Raw genomic sequence first — 23,768 nt, 5'->3', positions numbered from 1 at the left:
AACACAAAAGTGTGTTAATTTTTTTAACTTACAGATTAACACTTTTCTCCATCAAAATACAAGTTCACTATTTTTTTCTTCCCATTCATGCATTTTTTATACCAAGTTAAGAATTCTCCTGCAAATCTGTGTCAATTTTTTTTATCTGAGAATTAACACTTTTCTGTCAAAATATAAGAAGTTCACCAATTTTCTGTGTTTCTTTTCCCTTCATGCATTTTTTACACCAAGCTTAAATATTCCAAACAGTACAAATTAAAACAGGAAACACCGAGTAAGTCCAAGCCACCCACCTCACTGCCTCACTGGAATTCATCATCGGAGCTCAACAGCATCGTCTTCTCATTATAGGCGACCCGTCCATTTCCGTTCCGCCCTCCATTCTGTGGCCCCCTTCCACCACCTCCCGTGCCACCACCACTGTTCCCATGGCCCCCACTCATCCCATTTATCCCGTTGCTGCTATTTGAGCGGGGCGCCTCATCTGCGTCATATGTGCTCACTGCGGTGTGTCCCGATCCTCTGGTGGTGCCTCCTGGAGTGTGGGAGTGGGCCAGGGTAGTGACAGGAGAGAGAGAGAGATAGGCAAGGTCAGTTATGGTAAAGCTTGTTATGTCTTGCTTGGGTTGTTGGGTAAGGTGGGGACAGGAGGGGTTAGGGTTTGGATAAAGGTGGTTTGAGGTTTTATAAGTGTGTGTGTGTGTGTGTGTGTGTGTGTGTGTGTGTGTGTGTGTGTGTGTGTGTGTGTGTGTGTGTGTGTGTGTGTGTGTGTGTGTGTGTGTGTGTGTGTGTGTGTGTGTGTGTGTGTGTGCACATGCGTTAATAAAATGGCTTAGATGTCTGTTTATTTACAATTTACTAACTTGGTCTGGGCTACGTTTACTTAAATGACAGATTGGACTGGCATGTGTTAAGTTAAATTGATGGATGGAATCAAAATGTACTGTAAGGGTTTCCAGTACCAAGCTAAAATTTTATTGCATGGCACTAAGGCAAAAATATATTACATGAATAAACAACTCTATGCTAGATCAACAAAGACAACATTGGATATAAGCTGCCAAAGTCATCTGGCATAAATATTTAAGGCATGATAAACTCATACAAGTTTTAAGACATGTAAGAAAGGATGAGTTATGGCCAAACTTGATCAGAAATCTAATGGAGAGATCAGACAAGGCTGACTTGAGAAATTCAAATTTAGTGGGAGTCGAGAATCTGGCTATCAGTGATGCATGTTGAGGCAAAGGTGACAAGGATTAGGTCTTATGTAGCCATGAATAAGGAAAAGACTGGATTAAACAATTGGGGGTGGAAGTTATGTTTGAAAGGTAAATGTGTAAATGTGTATAATGGTCCAGAAAGGATAAGGGAAGGGAAGGGATAAGGAAAGGAAAGGAAAGGGAGGAGGGAAAGGGTAGGGAAAGGAAGGGAAGGGATAAGGAGAGGGATGGGAAGGGAACACTGGAGGGTGAAATGGAGGACATGTGACAGAATATAAGAGCAACATTTGTTGTGACTTTCAATTTCTTAAGAAATCATGCAGTGACTTTTGAAAATGGTAATCTATGCTTTGTGTGCAGCCAGACGCCATTTTAACCTTCTCATTGCAACAGAGCAAGAGCCAAACTGTGTGACTGGACTTCATGTCAGCAGATTAAGGGAGAACAAAAATATGTGATACAAAAAATCATGCTGCACTGAAAACCAAAACTAAGTGGTCAAACAAAACAGGATATAGTGCTTAAAAAAAAAAAAAAAAAAAAAAAAAAAAAAAAAAAAAAAAAAAAAAACTGAATAATGAAGCAGGATAAGGCAGGCTGGCACACACGTGCACAAACAACACACTGCCACACATCAGTCATCATTAACACCACACACAAAGGAAGGAGGGAAAAAACATGTGTGTATCTATACAAACATACACAGTAAATGAAGTCAACATATTACATTCAAAATTATACAATGCAAAGCAAATACAAAGCACAGAAAACATACCCAGCTTACCGTGCACAATACACACCACAATATTAATATAATTTAGGAGAATAAGCAAGCATTACTGGCAGTTTCAAGGCAGAGTGAGATTATCAACAGAAAAAATTAAGTGAGACAGAATGAAGGAGAAAGAGAGAGTGAAAGATGGAAAGACAGACACATAACAAGGACAAGAATAATTTAGACACTCCTCAATAACCAGTTACAGCAAGGCTAAATAAATACAGGGAAAGATGCATTTTCCTGCCTATCACCCTAACACACACACACTAACACCTGCTGTGAAGGGAGCAACAGAGCACCACAAAGGAACAGAGGCATGTATGTTTCTTGCCTCTGTGATTCAATGGCCTGCAGAATGGCAGTGGTAGTGGTGGTGAGTCTTTACATGTTTTCCTGGAGTGTTTTCACCCTCATGTTGTTTGCAAGTTTCTGCTATATAAATTTTCCCCAGAAAGATTCCATCCACACAATTTCCTGTTGATAAATTTGCTTAGATTTTTATGGTGTGAATTATTGTGGGTGAAATTTAAAAGGAGGAATCTTGGTGAGTGGAATTTACACAGAAGCACCTCACACTGAGACACTGCCATGGGTAAAACTTCTAAGATGAGACTGTTGTGGGTGTTATGGGAGGAGTGAACACGTGAGGAGTGTATTGGCTGTTCAAATTCCTCTGCTGCATCATTTCTCTCATAACACGGAATATGAAATGTGCTCATGAGAAGTAACAAGGATGAAGCAGAAATACATCATTATCTAACATTCCGGCTGCCACCTTCTTCAGGGATATGTAGAAACAGGGTATGTAGCAACTGAAGAGGGCAAAAAGCTGAAATGTCTGAAAATAAGGTACTTCCGTTCCATCCTGTCTTTCCTCAAACAAACTTATTTACACAACAGTTCAGGGCATAGCAACACTCGTCCACACAACAAACTGAATGCATCACAACATTCAGCATTCTGGCACTGGCAAAAGTGGCTTTCTATTAATTTGTACATGTTTACAACAGCTGCAAGAGAACCTGACATTTCCCCAACAAGGCTCTACACACCAAAACTTTTATTCAGGTGAGTGAGAACGTGTTTCCCTTATAAAATCACTTGGCACACAGAAATGCAGAACAAAGGGTCAGTAATCCACTCCCTGTCTCAGTAAGGTCTTCATTGGATAGAGGACCTTAATGAAATGTATGAGAAAGGAGAATAGTTCAGCTTCTTTCTGTGCTTCCCTACACCAGTACCTCCATCTGTGTGTTTCATCTGTTAGCATGGTCTGTATACTGATGTCAATCCCACAACCACATTATACCAGACAATAAACAATTCAATGTAAGTAAAAATTGTCTAGCTAATATCTGTGCACTTGTTCTTAGTCATCATTTAATTAATTGTGGACAGAAACCTTAAGTCCCTCACACAAGACACTGAAACTTAGTGAATCTATGACACAAAATGAAGGGAGAGGAGGCATTATAGAACAGCACAAACAGGTGACAAGAATGACAGGGAAGCTGCAGTGAGTATTTCTCACCTAAAAAGGAAAGTGGTATTACTGGTGCTGCCACAATACAAGTGCAAAGGAAGGAAGGAAAAGTAATCAATACCTGCAATGTTTTTTTCCTTAAATCTGAAGAAGGAAAATGTACCCTGCTTATAGTAGATCAAGTTTATATGAAATAAAAGTCCCAGCCTCAGAATCAGAAGAGTAATAAGTGTGTTGGTGCAATGAGTAGTTAGGTAAACCAGGATTAGAGATCTCAGACACAGGAAATTATCACCCAATAATGTTTGCATCATAAATGTGATGAGCACCCACACTTCTGTACAAGTTGTCACCAGACTGGCTCATGTTGCAGCAGGCAAGGCTTGAAACTTATGATGTATAAAACTGTTGCCTCAGCTACTGTCTGCCTCCACATGCACTTTGCACAGATTAAGTCCAGGAAATTTATCTGGAGCTCAAATCAGTAAAATGGTTTCTGAAGTTTCAAAAAAGGTGCTATTTTATAATTGGGATGAATTATCAATGGACATTATGAGTTACAGGTTATGTGAAAAGTTGTGGATTCAGAGCTCAATTTGCACCACTCACTACTTTGTAGTGGACTGTAACATCTAAATGCAGCACTTTTATTATCTAGTAAACAGTACTAATCATGTTAACTTTCACAGCACAGCCTTGAATACCAGGACATGAGCCAGTAGGTGTGAGGCAAGGAAGAGCCCAGAGGAATGACCAGGAGGAGACCCCAAGAGAAGAACCTTCAGCACCCAACCCAGCACCACATCACCCCTCAGAATGAACCAAGCTGGGCAGGAATGACCCACAGGGAACTGTGCATTTTTTCTTTTACGTTTCATGGCTTTCACTGTTATAGATAAGAGCAAGACTAAGTTCAGTGACAGCTCAAGTTGCTCAGATTTTTACTTCTCTAAAACTTGCATGCAACAAAATCAAACTATGAATTGTGATGGGGCTATAGTTACTTGCTGCATTATTGATAAGAGTAAATTACTTTTTGAAAACATAAATCATAAATGTGATACAGGAATTACTAGTTCTCTGCCACACTACAGACCATGACTTCATTTCCTTGGTAACCTGAGTGCACCTGTTCCACAGAGCCATTCCTGCCACACCTGCTCCTGTGACACTACATACACTGGAGTTTAGCTTAGATCCCATCACTGTCACTCCTGCTTAACAGTAATGAGACTGAGGCTGCTGCCGAGACACCGCCCAACACTCATGGCAGAGGTGCTGTGTCTGCCTGCACTCGTCAAGACTCAGACCACCCGGCACAGCTCACCACAATGTACCACCACCAGTGTGTGTCAAGCAGAATGTCATGCAGTTGTTGCCACACTGGTCACAATACACCAGGACGTGTGAAGCTTCCTTACTGGTTTAGTGGTTATAAGATTTTATTTTTACTAAACATGCTCAGTATCACTTATTACATTCATTATTGGTGTCAGATTGATCCCTTTTCTTTACTTTTCAGTTTAAATATAATGAATTACAGCCAGCTCACTAAGATCTGCACATTTCTGCAAAAGCTGGATATAGAAAACAAGAAAGTGGCAGTGATCCGCTGATCCTCACTGAGTGGCAAGGCTTACATGGGATGACACTTTTGGTGATGGTGGGAGTGAAGCATCAACACAACACAAACACCTGAGTGTGTGGGCAGCACCTAGGCAGCACAGCCTCAGAGGGACAGGACTAAATGTTAAGACAAGTGTATATGAGTGTGTGTGTGTGTGTGTGTGTGTGTGCATGTACGTATGACAGGGCAGCAGGGGAGGCCAGAGGCGATCCTCCCTCGGGCACGGCACCTTTGGAGGGCGGTGGAGGCAGCCTAGTAATCTGCTGGGCCTGTGTTGTTGAGGGAACGGCACTCGAGATGACACTGAGGCCTGACCCCACCACAGTGGTCCCCGCCCCCCCACCACTGCCACCACGGCCCCGCGCAGGGTGAGTGGTGGCAGTGGTGGTGGGGTCGGGAGTGCCAGCGGTGGTGGTGGAGGTTGAGACGGGCAGGAGGTCAGGTCGCAGCTCCTCCATGTCGTGGCTCTGCGTCAGTACCTGTGTGGGGCGGCCTCCTCCCCCTAGTGGGGTGTGGGGGTGAACAGTGATGGTTATTGCTCATGTACTTGCTGATGATGGTGGTGGTGGTGGTGGTGGTGGGGATGATATGATACTGAAAGCTCTTATTTAAATTAGTCAATTCTTTTATATGATTTTTTGTGTGTGTGTGTCAACTTAAGGATTCACACACTGGACAGATGGGTTGTGTGGGGAGCACACTCACCACACCACCACCAAGCCAATTGCTTCAGAATAACAGTGGTAGTTCAAATTATTTAATGGTACAAAACTCATGTCACACTAAACAAGGGCTTTCTTTATATTAAATGTAATGGAACTAAGTGAGAATGACATCAAATATTCATGTAATGTTGAAATGTCATCCTGGTGTGGTGTCTGTAATTATGTAATGAACAACAATGCATCATGTGGTGGACACACACAAGTTTTTACCACACCTGCATCAATACTCCATGTAGTAAACCGTATTTAGAGTGAAAAGTACAAAATACCTAAATTACCTCATCAAAAATCAACTTACACCATGTAAGAATAAAAGAAAAACAACAAATTGAAAAAGTCTAATCTAATTCTGACTTTCTTGGCACATCTATCCAGAATGGAAAAATCAGATAATAAACTAAAAAGTAAATAAAAAAAAATAATGATAAAAAAAATAAAAAAAATAAAAAAAATAAATAAATAAAAATGATGTACCCTCCATCTTGTGTACAGCAGTGTATTTACCTGCAAAAATAAGACTTCACACAAAACAAAACACTAAATGGTAAACTGCATTCCTAGCCCAACATCATATTTCGATCAACAGGAAGAGGAAACAACAGCTAATGTTTTACTGCTCTAATCCTGCAGCATTATGGCCTTGATGGAGGCTTGGGAGTGGTGGTGGTGAGCTATACTGTCAGGCTAAATAACAGCAACAAGGGAGCTATGGGCAGTGAGGCAAGGTATACAATATTCGGTGTCTTAGCTACAGCCCAGACCTTTGACGGCCTCCAGCTCCTGCTCAAGCTCCTGCAGAAACACCATGGCACTCACAGTTTGTTGGCCTGAGTGACACAACCAACAATTACTGGAATGTTGTGGTATGGACAGGGAAACCAGGACATGAGTTAACTTATCATGTTCTTGATTCCCTCTCCAATCAATTCATAATTTCCTTTATATAATTTTTAGTGGTAAACATGTTGCGCCATCTGGACTTCACTTGCATGAAATGGAAAGAAGAGTAGAATGAGCTGACAGCAGATCCTCTAATAGATAAGGATGAGAATAAGTTGGTACACCAGGAACAGACTTCAATCCTCTGCAAACTTCAAGTACTTCTTAAACCTCCCACTCTGAGTAACCTAGGTGCAGGAAGTCATGGGAAACCTAATGAATTCAACCACTCAGATAAACAAGGACATTTATAAGTCTGTTGAGAGAGTGATTAGACCAAAAACCCGAGGATGCATTACGAGTAAGTAAGTAGTCTCTCTCTCCTCCAGAAGGCTGTGTACATACAGGAGAGTTAATGGAAAGTGGTACTCCATAACATCATTCTTTAAAGCATGCATAAGAAAGCTTTAGTTGATAATGTGCCTGAAGGCTTTGTGGCTACCACAGCTTGACATGAGTGGTGTACTTAATCTTTAATCTCTCTATCCAACACCATCTTATGAACACGTGTTTAATCTAGACAGGTAGGTAATTTGAGTTCAAAACACACCACTATCATCATCATCATTCAATCATTTGTTTTGTGAGCAAGTTTCACGTTTACATGGGTCAGTTTTCACCAGCAGGCAGTACTGTGCTGAGCTGGAGGGTTCCGTGGCACTCTTCATCAAGTTATGCTCTTTATGAATCTTTTCCATCAGAACTTAATCACTCAATCTTTTTGGTTCTCTCCTTGGGGAACATTTCTCATTCTGACTTCCCTTGCTTGGCTACTGGCACTCTGTTATCCCCTGTTCAATGCCCTTGCTTGGCTACTGGCTCTCTGTTGTCCCCTGTCCACTGCCAAACAGATATTTGTCTGTATTTCATTGACTTGCTCACTCTTTATCAGTTTATCTGTTCCTAACTTGAACTTATCTCTCACACTGACACTGCACATCTGCTTCACCAGGCTCAATTTTGCATGCTCCAGGGGGATACATACATAATAATTGTAAAACAACCTATGATTCACAATTTCTCTTACATCTCATTATTCTACACTGGTAGCTTAAGATATGGGTCCTCATGAGCCCAACACTTCAAGGGCATCAACACCCTGTCACACCACATTTCACCCTTAGCAGCTGATGAAATGGTTGACGGAGGTAATTTGACTAAAGCTTTCATCAAGGTGAGAAAGGTTAGTAATGCATGCAAGTGATGAACAATTATTACATCAAGTGAAATAGTTTAGGAAAAAAATAAGGCTAGGACTCTTAAAATTAAGTAAAAACAGCAGCTGCTCAATGCACTGCAACAGCACATTCATGTCTGCTGCAGAGGATGGGAGAGGTTGGTAATATGGAGGTCTGAATGGAACACAGTACATACAGCAAGCAGTCATGCCAAGAGGGACATGCTGGGCCTTGTTGCTGCTTGGTCAACACAGTCCTACCCAACAACGAAGTACTTTGAGAGTTCAGTAGTGAGTTAGATATACCAATACTTCTTGTTAGTGAAATCTTAAGCTTGAAAAGTTTTAAATATGAGGCAAGGAAGAAACAATTTTAAGTAATGAAGTGATGTGGCCAAGACTCATTCTTCTGGTGAGTGGCTTATAATTATCACCAATATTTGCAATTTGTACAGTTCTGGTCTAAAGTCAAGTAACAGACTTCAATGCATTTAGGTTTCCCTCAATCTCATGTCCTCTGATAAGCTAAGACTACCAATTGTCAGGTGTTTTAAGACTGTCAGCGATCAGAGGGCATGACTGATGGACAACACAAGACAGTGGAAGTGAGTGAAGCATATTACTGGACTTCTGACAATGAATATACCATAATTTTCTTTTTTCCCAATTCATGCACAGCCAACAAGAATCAGGCTACATAAGCATTCTGAATTATTGTTTTTTGTCCCAGAAGCATAATCATTTCAAACATCACAAGTTCCTTCTTCATATTATTCAGAGTTCCCTTCTTATGAACAGGATATCTTTCTAACACTTTTGAAATTCAGTAAATAACCCCAAGGAGTGTGTAAGTTTATGGTGACAATTTTGGAACATTTGCAGGATAAGTGGATGAAAACAATAACTTTTCTACTTCAAGACACAAGCAATGAAAGTTATGGAGCTCTAAGCCAGAGACTGTCATGAGCTGGGAACTCTTGGTATTAATAAACTTTAAGTGGAACTGATGTTAAGTATCAACCATGTAGTTTATTTATGCTTAAGAATGTCACTATCAAGGCCACCATCACCAGGTTCTTTTATGATGAGCTGAATTATAAAACTTTTTTTAAACTTTAGATTTTGCAAGTATTTTATGAAGCACTGAAATACCCTCAATCTTAGCATCTTTCAATTATCAAGAGCAGAATATAAATTTGTAATGCAGTTCTGGTAAAAATTTAAAGGGAAAAATAACTAAATTTTCCGTGTCTCTCAGCCTTTACTTACCTCCTCCTATACCAACACTGCGGGTGAAGTGGCTGCCTGGAGGGGACGTACCTGCACTGTACTGGGTGTACTGCTGGTACTGCGGGTGGAAGTTGTGGATGGCGTCTGTCATGATGTCCTTGGGGTTCATGGTTTCCTGGGAATGACAGTGGAGCACCACTGTTAAGTATTCATTGGTACTGTAAATCATAAAGCTGCATTTTTTATAACTGATTCCTGACTTTGTTGGCACTCACACCCAAACTCCATAACTTCAAAGTAGTATCTATACATAATAAGCTTCTTGGAACACCTATTCTGGATTTTCAGGAATAATAGAGAATATGAATTTTTACTCCTAAACTCAGGGGAAAATGTGAATAAAATAAGTTGTCATTCTGAAGATTATTGTCTTGACATGGAAGTATTGTGTAGTGATACATTTACCTTTGTTATTATGAAGGCATATTGCAAAGAAAAATGGTGCACAAAGAATTAATTGAATAGGCATCCCTAGAAGAACACTCACAGCCACTGAAATGAAGAGAAGTGAGTAAAAAAAATCTCTTGCAAGGCACTGGAACAACCAAGGCCAGCCTAAACACTGGTAGCCACTCACCTTGAGGGAGGAGGAGATACTCTGCATGGTAACACTGCGGCCTGGCCCGGAGACGGTGAAGTCTCCGTAGATCTGGTAGGGGAAGGCATAGCGCAAAGCCACCGAGGCGAAGAACATCTCCACACAGATGATGAAGTTCTGGTAGCCGGCTGAGACGGTGCCAGTGTTGAGGTGCGGGTCGGCCTTGATCACGTTGGCTTTCTCCAGGATGGCAAGTAACACACCTGAGGGGAGTGTCAGGTTAGGGAAGGCTGGGACACACACACACACAGACACACACACACACACACACACACACACACACACACACACACACACACACACACACACTTTCTCTCTCTAAGAAGCTCCAGCATCAGAAAAGCTAGGCATCAATATAAAAACTAAGACCCTGTACTGTATTATATTTTGGCTATAAATAAGTGTTTAAATATTTTCTCTCTCTTCTCTTTACATCCTTTAACACATCTACTACTACTATTACTACAATTAAGACAACAATTACTATTATCCTAATGGTAAACTCCAGAACACCCAGCCAGCTTCTGTATTTGAAGACATGTATCCTCTAACTTAAGATAATTCAACTGACTGATCTCTTAAGGGACTGACACCTTAGTGGGTCTTTTACCTCCTCTTTCATGATAATAATAAATAAAAACCTACCATAATAACTAGCACAACATAGTAACAACACCCTGAGACTTGTACCTTGCCAGAAGGAGAGGAAGATGACGGACTTGATGGTGAAAAACTTCAGTACTGGATCGTAGGGCTGCAGCAAGTCCCGGGTGGCAAAGTAGAAGAGGAAGAGGCTGTACAGGGCCAGTGACACCGATATGTTGTAGATGATGGTGATGTAGAGGTAGCCACCCTCGGGACTGTAGGGGAGACAGGAGGAAAGTGTGTTTAGTGCTGTAGGTGGTGATGATGGTGGTGTACAAGAGGTGTAGATATTTTTCTGAGTAAGTGAAGCACAGGTCCGGTCACACACACGCACACACACAGACCACTGCCCGCAGACACTCACCTCCAGTCACCATCCCGGTACTTCCCAAGGAACTGCAGGATGATGGTAATGAATGCCATGGCCGGTTTGACGAAGCAGAACTGGAGTGTCGCCTGCTTGCAAAACCTCAGGAACCCAATGGTGTAGGTCTTCCCTGCCAGGCAGCAGGTGCCGTACATGCAGGACGACCTGAAGGGGAGAGGCAGACATTAATGGTGATAAGAATACAAGGATTATTATAAGTGAAGGTACACATATTGAAGGAAATAGGATGCATAGAGGGTATTTTGAAGCTAGTTAGTTATGTAAGGAAAATAAAAGGATACAAGGAGGTTAAAAATGAAACTAGGAATATGTAATGGAAGTAAATTGCCACAGGAAATGAAACTAGAGATGTGTAAAGGAAAAAGTGTATGAAAATGGAAAAAAAAAGACTAACAAGAAGGGTAGGCATAGAAAAAAATAAGATAAAAGTTGTTAGTAAAGAAATTAATCTTGAAAAAAATAAATAAGAAAATAAATAAGGCAAAAAGTTGTTAGCAAGGAAAAGAATACAAGAAACTGAAAAGAAAGAAAAACAGAAAAGATATCTACAGATGAAAATAAGGTGAGAAGTTGTTAGTTGTATGAAAATGAAAGTAAAGCAACTGAAAAGATATGTATAGAAGAAATAAGACAAGTTTAGTAAGAGAAGGTCAAGAAGTAGGTATGTTAGTTAAATAAATGAAGCAGTAGGAGGCAAATACATGATTAAAAAAAAAAAGGGGAGGGGGGAGAGGGAGTGAAGAAGAAGAAGAGAGAAAAAATTTAGTTTAATAAGAGGAACAAAGACATACAAGTGATCATTTTGCATTCCTCAAGTTGCCAAGTGATCAAATTCCAAATATTCAGCAAATGGGGGAAAGAAATTTAAAAACAGTGATAGGGGACATTGATTCATGACTCCCCTTTCATCTCTCTTTGACAGCTGCCTTATATACACACACACACATTACTACTACTACTACTACTACTACTACTACTACTACTACTACTACTACTACTGCTGCTGCTGCTGCTGTCACCACCACTCACCTGATTGGCTTGCCTCTGATCTCACTCATAATGTTGCCCTCGCCACCCAGGTACTCATAACACAAGCTCAGGAAGTTATAAATCACAAAAGCTGTGGAAAAAAAATGGAAAGTAGTCAGTTTGGTTTCTCAGTCAATTAAATTGTAGGTGTAACTCTATGAGAAAAAATATCAATGAAGTTACTAATATAATATGTGGTTATCTAGTATGATTTGCTGTAATACTGAGGTGTTTATGAGGAAAGAATATTCCTAACAAAATTTCATGAGCGAGTTATCATATATATAAATTAAAAGGCAGTTTATAATGCTACTGTACACATATGAACATCAAACACACACACACAAAACTCCTTTCCTTGGCAAAATATTCCTTTAAACACCCTCACACACCTACACCTTTATAAAACACTCCCTAGGCTGTATTAAAGTAGCAAACACACACATACACACACACACACACACACACACACACACACCAAGAACACTCGTGAATCTTAAGCACTGACTGACTAAATGAGAAACAGAACCGAACCTAAACCGGCACAATCTCGTTTCTCACACACACATACACACACACACACCACACACATACCAAGAATACCCATGAATCTTAAGCAACGAATGACCAAATGAGAGAGCCACCACAGGAGACAGAACCAGACCAGCATAACCTCTAACACAATCTGTTACCCTTCAACACCCACCTTCATAGCAATCCCTGACGGTGTTGAAGTAGATGTAGTTGTCCATGTTGTAGAAGAGCAAGGAGAGCCAGGAGTCGAAGGCATAGATGGGGACGAACAGCAGAATTCTTACTATCCATCTCTGCTCTGCTGGATTGCTGTAGTAACGCAGGTGTTGGTAGATCTGTTAGGGAATGTGGTGGTAAGTGGGAGTGAACTGAATTTTTTATTTACATAGTGGTGTATTTGTCTTTTTTCTTTTTTTTTCTAACATTACAATAAGGTCAAGGGTTTAAAGAATGAGGAGAAAAAGGGAAGGGAGTGAGGGAACTGGGTCATCATGCTGTTTTCAAAAATTTAACTAGAGAATAATAAAAAGTTTGCCATCTTTGTAGGTTGATTGACTGACTGACTGACTAAACCTGCCAAAACAAACACAGCCCACACATCCATACACTGACTCCTATGCATCATTTTCAAAGGTCACAGAAGTAAATAATGAGACCGACACACGTTTTTTTTTTCACTGAACCCTTAGTAAAACCACCACTGGAAAAAAAAGAAAAAAAAAGAAAAGAAAAAACTTGAAAACCTTAATAATCTCCACTAATACCTGTTGAAAACTGAGATAAGTCACCAAATAGAGAATCACAACACAGAGAACATAATGTGGTTAGGCAGTGAGAGTGGTGGTAATGGTGGTTAGCCTGGTTAGTGAAGGTTACAGCAGTTAGTGGTGGTAGTGGTAATGGTAATGGTGGTGGTATGGGGTGAGGAGAGGCTGCGTGGTTAAGGGGAAAGTAATAGGAGGGAGAGAAGCAGCAGTATTAGGTGTAAGATTAAAAAAAAAAAAAAAAAAAAAAAAAAAAAAAAAAAAAAAAGGCAGGTGAGGATGAAAACTGGTCATTTCTTTGTGATAGAGAAAGATGGGGTAGAGAAATATAATAATAAAAACGTGAAATAACAATGATAATGATGAATGAAAAAAAAACTTGCAATAGCTATACTTGCACCAATACTACTACTACTACTACTACTACTACTTTTTTTTTTATGTAGGAAGGACACTGGCCAAGGGCAACAAAAATCCAATAAAAAAATATGCCCACTGAAATGCCAGTCCCATAAAAGGGTCAAAGCAGTGGTCAAAAATTGATGAATAAGTGTACTAACTACGGCAGCACTACTAATAACAACATAAGGCATGCAGTGTTGAACCAAATTTAGTCCAGGCCGGGAAATTATGAGGAAAGCAGGTGGCGGTGCTGAAACACGGTATGCAACAGGTGTGAGAGAGAGAGAGGAGAGAGGAGGAGAGAGAGAGAGAGAGAGAGAGAGAGAGAGAGAGAGAGAGAGAGAGAGAGAGAGAGAGACTAAACGTTAATTTCATAAGCCCAGAGAATACCAGGCATGTGATATTAGCAAGGGAGCCCACACACACACACACACACACACACACACACATACACACACTGACCTTGACTCGTGGAAAACAAAAGCAGTATACGTAGAGGGAAGGAAAGCGTGTAAAGGAAGGCTAGAGGGGAGGCACAAACAGGGGGTGGCGGGAGGGGGGAAGGACGCGACTGGGGGTAGGAGGGGAGGGTTAGCATTACGTCATCTATTGCGTCATTGTTTTGATTTGGCTCAGATTACGTCATACCAGTCCTCTTTAAGAAATGGTGACTTTAAAAAAAAAAAACTTGGGGATTTAAGTACGATTTGCTGTTACCAGAGAGAGAGAGAGAGAGAGAGAGAGAGAGAGAGAGAGAGAGAGAGAGAGAGAGAGAGAGAGAGAGAGAGAGAGAGAGAGAGAGAGAGAGAGAGACTTTCAATTCCAACAAATGAGGAATCTTGTAAAAACTTACATATCTTCGTAAATACACAAGCCATCGATCAGCGCACGCGTACACACACACACACACACACACACACACACACACACACACACACACACACACACACACACACACACACACACACCTAATTTACTGAGAGAGAGAGAGAGAGAGAGAGAGAGAGAGAGAGAGAGAGAGAGAGAGAGAGAGAGAGAGAGAGAGAGAGAGAGAGAGAGAGAGAGAGAGAGAGAGGTGCTATTACAAATCAGGGAATTCCAGATAAAAAATATTTTCCCACTTCCTTGTCCTCTCTCTCTCTCTCTCTCTCTCTCTCTCTCTCTCTCTCTCTCTTTCTCTCTCTGGATCAAACTAGCTCAATGGTGACTCATCCAGGAGAGAGAGAGAGAGAGAGAGAGAGAGAGAGAGAGAGAGAGAGAGAGAGAGAGAGAGAGAGAGAGAGAGAGAGAGAGAGAGAGAGAGAGAGAGAGAGAGAGAGAGAGAGAGAGAGTCCCTTAGGCAGAAGAAGAATCGATATTGGGGTGAAGGCCGTATCTTTCCCCCCTCCCCATCCCCCCATCTCATCTCCCCTCTCTTCCTTCCCCTACCTCTCCCCTCCTCCATCTTTCCTTCCACATTTCCCTTCCCCCTACTCTCTCTCTCTCTCTTGCACCTGACAAAAAAGAGCAATGCAAGAGAGAGAGAGAGAGAGAGAGAGAGAGAGAGAGAGAGAGAGAGAGAGAGAGAGAGAGAGAGAGAGAGAGAGAGAGAGAGGGGGGAGAGGAGAACGTGGGAGCAAACGGGAGCATTAACCTGTAGTGTAAATGTATCTCTCTCTCTCTCTCTCTCTCTCTCTCTCTCTCTCTCTCTCTCTCTCTCTCTCAATGGAAATTATGACAAAAGTAGTTTGTGTAAAATGCTGATGAACAATGGATGCAATTACAAGGAGGAGGAGGAGGAGGAGGAGGAGGAGGAGGAGGAGGAGGAGGAGGAGGAGGAGGAGGAGGAGGAGGAGGAGGAGGAGGAGGAGGTGGTCTGACTTTTTTACCTTTCAAGAATGCTTACCTTTTACTAATTCTCTCTCTCTCTCTCTCGCTCTCTCTCTCTCTGGATCGAACTGATACAGCGAGAGAGAGAGAGAGAGAGAGAGAGAGAGAGAGAGAGAGAGAGAGAGAGAGAGAGAGAGAGAGAGAGAGAGAGAGAGAGAGAGAGAGAGAGAGAGAGAGAGAGAGGGGGGGGCATTGTTCTCAGTGACACATAAAGAATGTGGTGTGTATCCTTACCACCACAAATTGTTCGTTCCTGTGATATTAACTTTTTATCCGGTTTACCAGAGAGGAAGTTGGGTTGGGTTAGGTTAGGTTAGGTTAAGTTTAGTTAGGTTAAGTTAGGTTAAGTTAGGTTAGGTTTAGTTTAGGTTGGGTTGGGTTAGGTTAGTAGGTTAAGTTTTGTTAGATTTATTTTAATGTTTTTTTGGGGGGTATACATTTCTGCTTGTTTACGTGTGTGTGTGGAAGGGGGTTCAGTTTCAGTTTTATTTAAGGAAAGTACATAAACATTGGGATAACATGAGTTATCCCAGTTACACACACACACACACACACACACACACACACAATAAAAAAAAGGGGGGGGAAATTAAGGAAACAACAGAAATATATAGTACTAGTAAAGGGGGATAAATAAGAATAATAATAAAAAAAAAATATATATATATATATATATATATATATATATATATATATATATATATATATATATATATATATATATATATATATATATATATATATATATATATATATATATATATATATATATATATATTGCGACGGAAACGGTTACTGTATTCATTGAAGGCACATCACAATCTGCCAGAAAAATGTAATCAGGGACGAAAATGTTGGACAGATGGAAAAAAAAAAAAATACCAAACAAGCAAACTGGCTCATACGAAACACACGCTGGGAAGTCACACACACACACACACACATCTGCAAATTAAATTAACCGATGTCAATGTTCTGCTTTCTTCCTTGCCCCTCTCTCTCTCTCTCTCTCTCTCTCTCTCTCTCTCTCTCTCTCTCTCTCTCTCTCTCTCTCTCTCTCTCTCTCAATACAAACTACATACCAATCTTTTTTTATTTCGTTATAATTGCATGAGAGAAAGTGTGTGTGTGTGTGTGTGTGTGTGTGTGTGTGTGTGTGTGTGTGTGAGAGAGAGAGAGAGAGAGAGAGAGAGAGAGAGAGAGAGAGAGAGAGAGAGAGAGAGAGAGAGAGAGAGAGAGAGAGAGAGAGAGAGAGAGAGAGAGAGAGAGAGAGAGAGAGAGAGAGAGAATTTCCAGGTGAAGGCCCAGGTAGAAAATAGGAAAGTAATGCAGGAGGAGGAAGAGGAGGAACATTAGGAAGATATAAAGATAACAGAAAAAAGATAAAAAACAGTAATTATTATCTTTCATCTTTGACATTACTCTCTCTCTCTCTCTCTCTCTCTCTCTCTCTCTCTCTCTCTCTCTCTCTCTCTCTCTCAAATGCCAAAAAAAAAAAAAAAAAAAGATGAAACTAGTTGTAATCTTTCCCACACGATATGAAACCAACCACCACCACCACCACCACAATGCTGTATAGCAGGTCATTAAGTGCAAAAAAAAAAAAAAAAAAAAAAAAGTGTGTGTGTGTGTGTGTGTGTGTGTGTGTGTGTGTGTGCGCGCTTCAGTCATGACGTACATACACAAATAGACCTGACATCACCCTTGCCTGACCACACACCTACACACACACACCTACAAACCTTTCTTCCTACTCTCTCTCTCTCTCTCTCTCTCTCTCTCTCTCTCTCTCTCTGAAGGAACAATAAGCAACAATAACAATAAAAATAAACGAAAAAGTAAATAAAAATGAAAAAAAAACAACAACAATTACAAAACAACAAAGCACAAGAAAGATTACAAGCAACTCAACACAAAACGATCACAAACAGATAAGCTTGTTAATTCTTCCTTTGTGTTCCCTTGTGCCTCCAGGTATATCCAGGTACTGATTACGTAACACATGGTCTCTACTCACCTGTCTGCTCTCGTGACTAACACACATAGAGGATTTGTGCATGTCCCCCCCTCACTGCCCCCTAACCCCAACTCTCTCTCTTTCTCTCTCTCTCTCCTCTTCCTTCGTTTTTTTTTCTTTTTTCTTCCTCCTCCTTACTTGTTTCTTTCTTCCTCCTTTTCTCTTCTTATCGTCATTATCTCGTCTCTTTCTCCTCCTCTTCTTCCTCCTCTTATTGTTACCGTCATGCTCCTCCTCCTAATCTTCTTCCTCCTTCCTAACCTCCTCATTGTTATCGTCATGCACATCTTCCTCTTCCTAATCTTCTTCCTCCTCCTCCTCTTCCTCTTCCTCAATTTTCTAGTTCATGTATTTCTTTGATTTCTTTTGTTGTTTTTGCTCTCTCTCTCTCTCTCTCTCTCTCTCTCTCTCTCTCTCTCTCTCTCTCTCTCTCTCTCTCTCTCTCTCTCTCCAGTCAATTTTTTTTCATTCTCTTTTTTTCTACTCCAACTTTTCTTTAAACTTCTTCATTTATTGCTTTTTCTCTTCCTCCTCCTCCTCCTCTTTTCGTTTCCCTCGTTCATTCATTTGTTTTTCCCTCTCTTCCTCTTTCCTGTGTCATCGATTGGAGGTTATTTTTAATCCGTCTGTCTGTATGTCTGTCTTCCTCTTCTTCTTCTTCCTCCTCCTCTTTCTCTTCCACCATTTTGTCCACGCGAAGGAATAAATCAAGTAGTAGTAGTAGTAGTAGTAGTAGTAGTAATAGTAGTAGTAGTAGAAGAAGAAATATAATTAATAACAATCATTAGTATTTTCGAGAGAGAGAGAGAGAGAGAGAGAGAGAGAGAGAGAGAGAGAGAGAGAGAGAGAGAGAGAGAGAGAGAGAGAGAGAGAGAGAGAGTCCAGTTTCTCAGAATATTACAAGCATGGGAAGATCTCAAAGGTAATTACGGAGGAGGAGGAAGAGGAGGAGGAGGAGGAGGAGGAGGAGGAGGAGGAGGAGTAAAGGATAATAAGATAACAACATGAAATAATGAATAGAAGAGAACGTGGGGTAGATAAAAATGAAGGAAGAGAAGAAGGAAAACAAAGAAGAGAAGAAAGACAAGACAGGAAGAGGAGGAGGAGGAGGAGATAAAAAGATAAGGAAGACAAAGAGAAGAGAAAGACAGAAGGAGGAAGATGAAAAGATGATGAAAAAAGAAGAAGAAAAGAGAAGGATAAGACAAAGAACAGAAGAGGGACAAGGAGGAGGAGGAGGAGGAGGAGGAGGAGGAGGAGGAGGAGGAGGAGGAGGAGGAGGACCTGGCATTAATCCAAAGTTTACACAAGCCACACAGGAGGAACGCGGAACGGAACACTGGACACGAGGAACGGAACGGAACGCTTTTATGAACAAGAGGAACGCGGAACGGAACGCAGTTATTATAGACAAAAGAAACACGGAACGGAACAGCCTAACTTGATCTAACAGTGAACGCATCAAAGAAAACGGAAGTAGTGGCTGACTGACGAAATAGAAAACGGACTGATAAGCATTGGAACGGGGTGAACTAAGTGGAACGGAATGGATTGAATGAAAATAAGTGGAGAGAAACTATAAAAGAAGAGAATAAACACGATGATAATGATGATGATTAGTTAATAGTAATAAATGATGATAATGAGAGAGAGAGAGAGAGAGAGAGAGAGAGAGAGAGAGAGAGAGAGAGAGAGAGAGAGAGAGAGAGAGAGAGAGAGAGAGAGAGAGAGAGAGAGAGAGCGTAAACGGTTGAAGGATGAGCTGTGGAATGTGGTGGAGGAGGAGGAGGAGATCAATAATCAATAACGATGCAAAAGAAGAATATAAGAAATAAGAGAGAGAGAGAGAGAGAGAGAGAGAGAGAGAGAGAGAGAGAGAGAGAGAGAGAGAGAGAGAGAGAGAGAGAGAGAGAGAGAGAGAGAGAGATTAAATGTCGTCAATAATTAACTAATTTTGCAAGGCTATAAAAAGTAATTAGATTTTAGCCTACCACATTGAGAGAGAGAGAGAGAGAGAGAGAGAGAGAGAGAGAGAGAGAGAGAGAGAGAGAGAGAGAGAGAGAGAGAGATAAAAAGATTCTTAGAAATTAATCATGAAAGGAAATTAATAAACAAACGAATAAACGAAAAAGGAAAATAGAAAGAAGGAAAACACACACACACACACACACACACACACACACACACACACACACACACACACACACACACACACACACGCCTTTTCCTGTTACGCCTCCGTTACTCACACAAGTTACCCCCCTCTCTCTCTCTCTCTCTCTCTCTCTCTCTCTCTCTCTCTCTCTCTCTCTCTCTCTCAAAGCCGTCACCTACATTTGCTTTCACACTGCCTTGGAGAAAAAAAAAAAGAGCTGAAAAAGAGGAGGAGGAGGAGGAGGAGGAGGAGGAGGAGGAGGAGGAGGAGGAGGAGGAGGAGGAGGAGGAGGAGCGAGTGAGCTAAACAGGAAGACGACAACCCACATACCACACAGAACCCGCCCCAACACACACACACACACACACACACACACACACACACACACACACACACACACACACACACACACGGTAAGGTAATGATGTAATATATGGCTTTATTACGAATTCAGAACCTCAAGGCATAGGTCGAGAGAGAGAGAGAGAGAGAGAGAGAGAGAGAGAGAGAGAGAGAGAGAGAGAGAGAGAGAGAGAGAGAGAGAGAGAGAGAGAGAGAGAGAGTGTGTTGGTGACGTGGCACAGGTATCTACACACAACAGGTAAGACCAAAGGAAAGTGTTGCGTGTGTGTGTGTGTGTGTGTGTGTGTGTGTGTGTGTGTGTGTGTGTGTGTGTGTGTGTGTGTGTGTGTGTGTATGAAAGTCTATATGAATGTAAATAAAACAATAGATAAAAAAAGTTACAGCAAAATATAAATAAATAATAAGGAAATTTATCTAGGTGAATAAAATAGAGAAAGGAATTTAAAGGGGTACATAAATAAATGTGTGCAATATATGGGTGTTGTAAAGATGCAAGGAATTCAGAACACAGGACTGTAACAAATATCTATATGGTAATAAAAATAGATAAATAAATAAATACATAGGAAATACACTAGAACTTAAAAGGAAAAAGCAAGATATATACATTAAAATTTGAAACTGTAGATAATAAATAATATAAAATAAAATAATGATGAAATGAAACAAAAAAAAATACAAGTTATATATAAAAGTTAAGAAAGTGAACGAAAATAAAAAAGATACAAAACTGACGTAAAAAAAAACACGAATTACATGAAAGTTACGAAATAGAACGGAAATAAATATAGCGAAGGAAAAAAAGTTACGATGTTGAAGAAAAAATGTAAAAAAAAAAAAAGTTGCGAAAATAAAGAATTGAAGAACAGAAGGTATGCATTACGAGAAAGTCACAAATAAAAGTAAAAAAAAATAAGTAAAAAAAATAAATAAAAAATAAAATAAAATAATAATAAAAAAAAATCAGAGTAACGAGATTGCAAATAGAAAGACACAGAAGGAAAAAAATGAAAATAAAAATAAAAGCCAGAGGAAAACAAAGAACAATACGAGAGAGAGAGAGAGAGAGAGAGAGAGAGAGAGAGAGAGAGAGAGAGAGAGAGAGAGAGAGAGAGAGAGAGAGAGAGAGAGATATCAATACACATACACCAATTTCTTCTACCATGACTACTACTACTACTACTACTACCACCACCACCACCACCACCACCACCACCACTATTACACTAACAATGGCGGCCCGATAGCGATAGCCGAGCCGATAACATTATTCTGACGCAATGCCGATAATGCCTCCCTCCCCATGATAGCTCAGGAGGAGGAGGAGGAGGAGGAGGAGGAGGATGTGAAAAAATTAAAAAGTAACGTTACACTCCAAGTTACTTTAATCACAAGCAGAAGAAGAAGAAGAAGAAGAAGAAGAAGAAGAAGAAGAAGAAGAAGAAGAGTAGGAGGAGGAAGAAGAACAAGAAGACAAACAAATACTTAAGCCACCACAACCTCCTCTCTTCCTCTTCCTTCTTCTTTTTAAAACAACAACAACAACAACAACAACAACAACAACAACAACAACAACAACAACAACAACAACAACCATTTACTTAATTACGCAAGCTGAACGCTGATTGGCCGCCTAAACTAACCAATGAACGGTCTCTTCTCTCTCCCCCCCACCAAACATTGCAACAGGAAGTGTGGAGAGAGAGAGAGAGAGAGAGAGAGAGAGAGAGAGAGAGAGAGAGAGAGAGAGAGAGAGAGAGAGAGAGAGAGAGAGAGAGAGAGAGAGAGAGAGGAAAGCGGAAAGGAAAAGGAGTTTCATTATATATCCACAAAATATTCTCTCTCTCTCTCTCTCTCTCTCTCTCTCTCTCTCATTCATTCATGGAAAAGTGGGAGAGAATAGAAATAAAAAATAAAACAAAGAAAAGAGAAATTTGAGAGAGAGAGAGAGAGAGAGAGAGAGAGAGAGAGAGAGAGAGAGAGAGAGAGAGAGAGAGAGAGAGAGAGAGAGAGAGAGAGAGAGAGAGAGAGAGAGAGAGAGAGAGAGAGAGAGAGAGAGAGAGGATAAACAACAGGTAGATAAGACCTTAATAATTTTCCCATCACGTGATGAGAGAGAGAGAGAGAGAGAGAGAGAGAGAGAGAGAGAGAGAGAGAGAGAGAGAGAGAGAGAGAGAGAGAGAGAGAGAGAGAGAGAGAGAGAGAGAGAGAGAGACTGTAAGGAAAAATGAAAAAAGGAAATAAAACAAAATGAAAGAAAATAAGGAGATAAAAAAAATAGAAAACAAAAAAAATACGAAGGAAAAAAGGAAAACAAAAAAAATAAATAATGAAAAAAGGAAGAGAGGAAATGTAATAAATAAGAAAGGGAATAAATAAAGATAAAGGTGAGGAGGATGAGAAAATAACACACCTTTAACACAGGTAAGACACACAGACAGACAGATAAAGTGGGAAAAAGACAACACTAATTTCCTCTCTCTCTCTCTCTCTCTCTCTCTCTCTCTCTCTCTCTCTCTCTCTCTCTCTCTCTCTCTCTCTCTCTCTCTCTCGTTTTCATTCTCAAAAGACGAGACTAATTTCCTACTGCTCTCTCTCTCTCTCTCTCTCTCTCTCTCTCTCTCTCTCTCTCTCTCTCTCTCTCTCTCAGTAATTATTAAGAACTACAAGGTAATTACACACGAGAGAGAGAGAGAGAGAGAGAGAGAGAGAGAGAGAGAGAGAGAGAGAGAGAGAGAGAGAGAGAGAGAGAGAGAGAGAGAGAGAGAGAGAGAGAGAGAGTGTGAAAGAGAGTATACAAAAACAAGGGTAATATATTTTTTAAAAGAACTGATTAAGAACACTGAGGAGGAGGAGGAGGAGGAGGAGGAGGAGGAGGAGGAGGAGGAGGAGGAGGAGGAGGAGGAGGAGGAGGAGGAGGAGGAGGAGGAGGAGGAGAGCAGTGTCTTCATCTTAAGGCTTAATTCGGCTAAAATTCTGAAGGTAAAAAAAAAATAAATAATAATAATAATAATAAATAAATAAACTTAATGACGTTATCTTGCCAGCCAGGAAAACAAAAGATTTAAAGCTTGTGAGGAGGAGGAGGAGGAGGAGGAGGAGGAGGAGGAGGAGGAGGAGGAGGAGGAGGGAGAGTCTGTTGGTGAAAGGATAATTTATTTTTAGTATAATGGCTGAGAGAGAGAGAGAGAGAGAGAGAGAGAGAGAGAGAGAGAGAGAGAGAGAGAGAGAGAGAGAGAGAGAGAGAGAGAGAGAGAGAGAGAGAGAGAGAGAGAGAGAGAGAGAGAGAGAGAGAGAGATATGAAAGTTACCTCGCTCCCACGGAAACAATAACAAACGAAGGAAGTGAGAGTAGAGGAGAAAGCTACTACTACTACTACTACTACTACTACTACTACTACAATCAAGAGTAGTAGTAGTAGTAGTAGTAGTAGTAGTAATCAGTATTTCCAGTTATTCTTTTTATTTACAAACACATACGAGAGAGAGAGAGAGAGAGAGAGAGAGAGAGAGAGAGAGAGAGAGAGAGAGAGAGAGAGAGAGAGAGAGAGAGAGAGAGAGAGAGAGCTTCTTCCCATAGGTCAGTGAGTAACACTTCCACCTTCAATCAATATATGTTCACAGGTGGCTGGAGGAGGAGGAGGAAGAGGAAGAGGAGGAGGAAGAAGAGGAGGAGGAGGAGGAGGAGGAGGAGGAGGAGACACGTAAAATATTGATCACCCAAGGATACAGTCTCTCTCTCTCTCTCTCTCTCTCTCTCTC

General features: G+C 40.7%; 1 protein-coding gene across 5 annotated transcripts in view; it reads right to left on the bottom strand.

The window, feature by feature from the left end:
- LOC135093533 (transmembrane protein 184B-like) overlaps window positions 1-23,768 on the bottom strand; it is a 44,741-nt gene that overhangs the window by 8,825 nt on the left and 12,148 nt on the right. For 2 of the 5 annotated variants that reach the window (XM_063992856.1, XM_063992855.1), the window contains exons 3-10: window positions 12,609-12,771; window positions 11,903-11,993; window positions 10,850-11,017; window positions 10,531-10,700; window positions 9,820-10,043; window positions 9,273-9,357; window positions 5,341-5,613; window positions 294-535 (exon numbers count right to left, since the gene is read on the bottom strand). In XM_063992856.1, the coding sequence (XP_063848926.1) occupies window positions 303-535; window positions 5,341-5,613; window positions 9,273-9,357; window positions 9,820-10,043; window positions 10,531-10,700; window positions 10,850-11,017; window positions 11,903-11,993; window positions 12,609-12,771 (1,407 nt within the window). In that variant the 3' untranslated portion in view covers window positions 294-302. Of the gene's footprint in view, window positions 1-293; window positions 536-5,340; window positions 5,614-6,597; window positions 6,664-9,272; window positions 9,358-9,819; window positions 10,044-10,530; window positions 10,701-10,849; window positions 11,018-11,902; window positions 11,994-12,608; window positions 12,772-23,768 lie in introns of all 5 variants that reach the window. The other 3 variants (XM_063992859.1, XM_063992858.1, XM_063992857.1) reach the window with 2 other exon arrangements.

Source organism: Scylla paramamosain, chromosome 43 (genome assembly GCF_035594125.1).
Source record: "Scylla paramamosain isolate STU-SP2022 chromosome 43, ASM3559412v1, whole genome shotgun sequence".
NCBI classification, from domain to species: Eukaryota; Metazoa; Arthropoda; class Malacostraca; order Decapoda; family Portunidae; genus Scylla; species Scylla paramamosain.
This window is presented reverse-complemented; position numbering and strand designations above follow the sequence as displayed.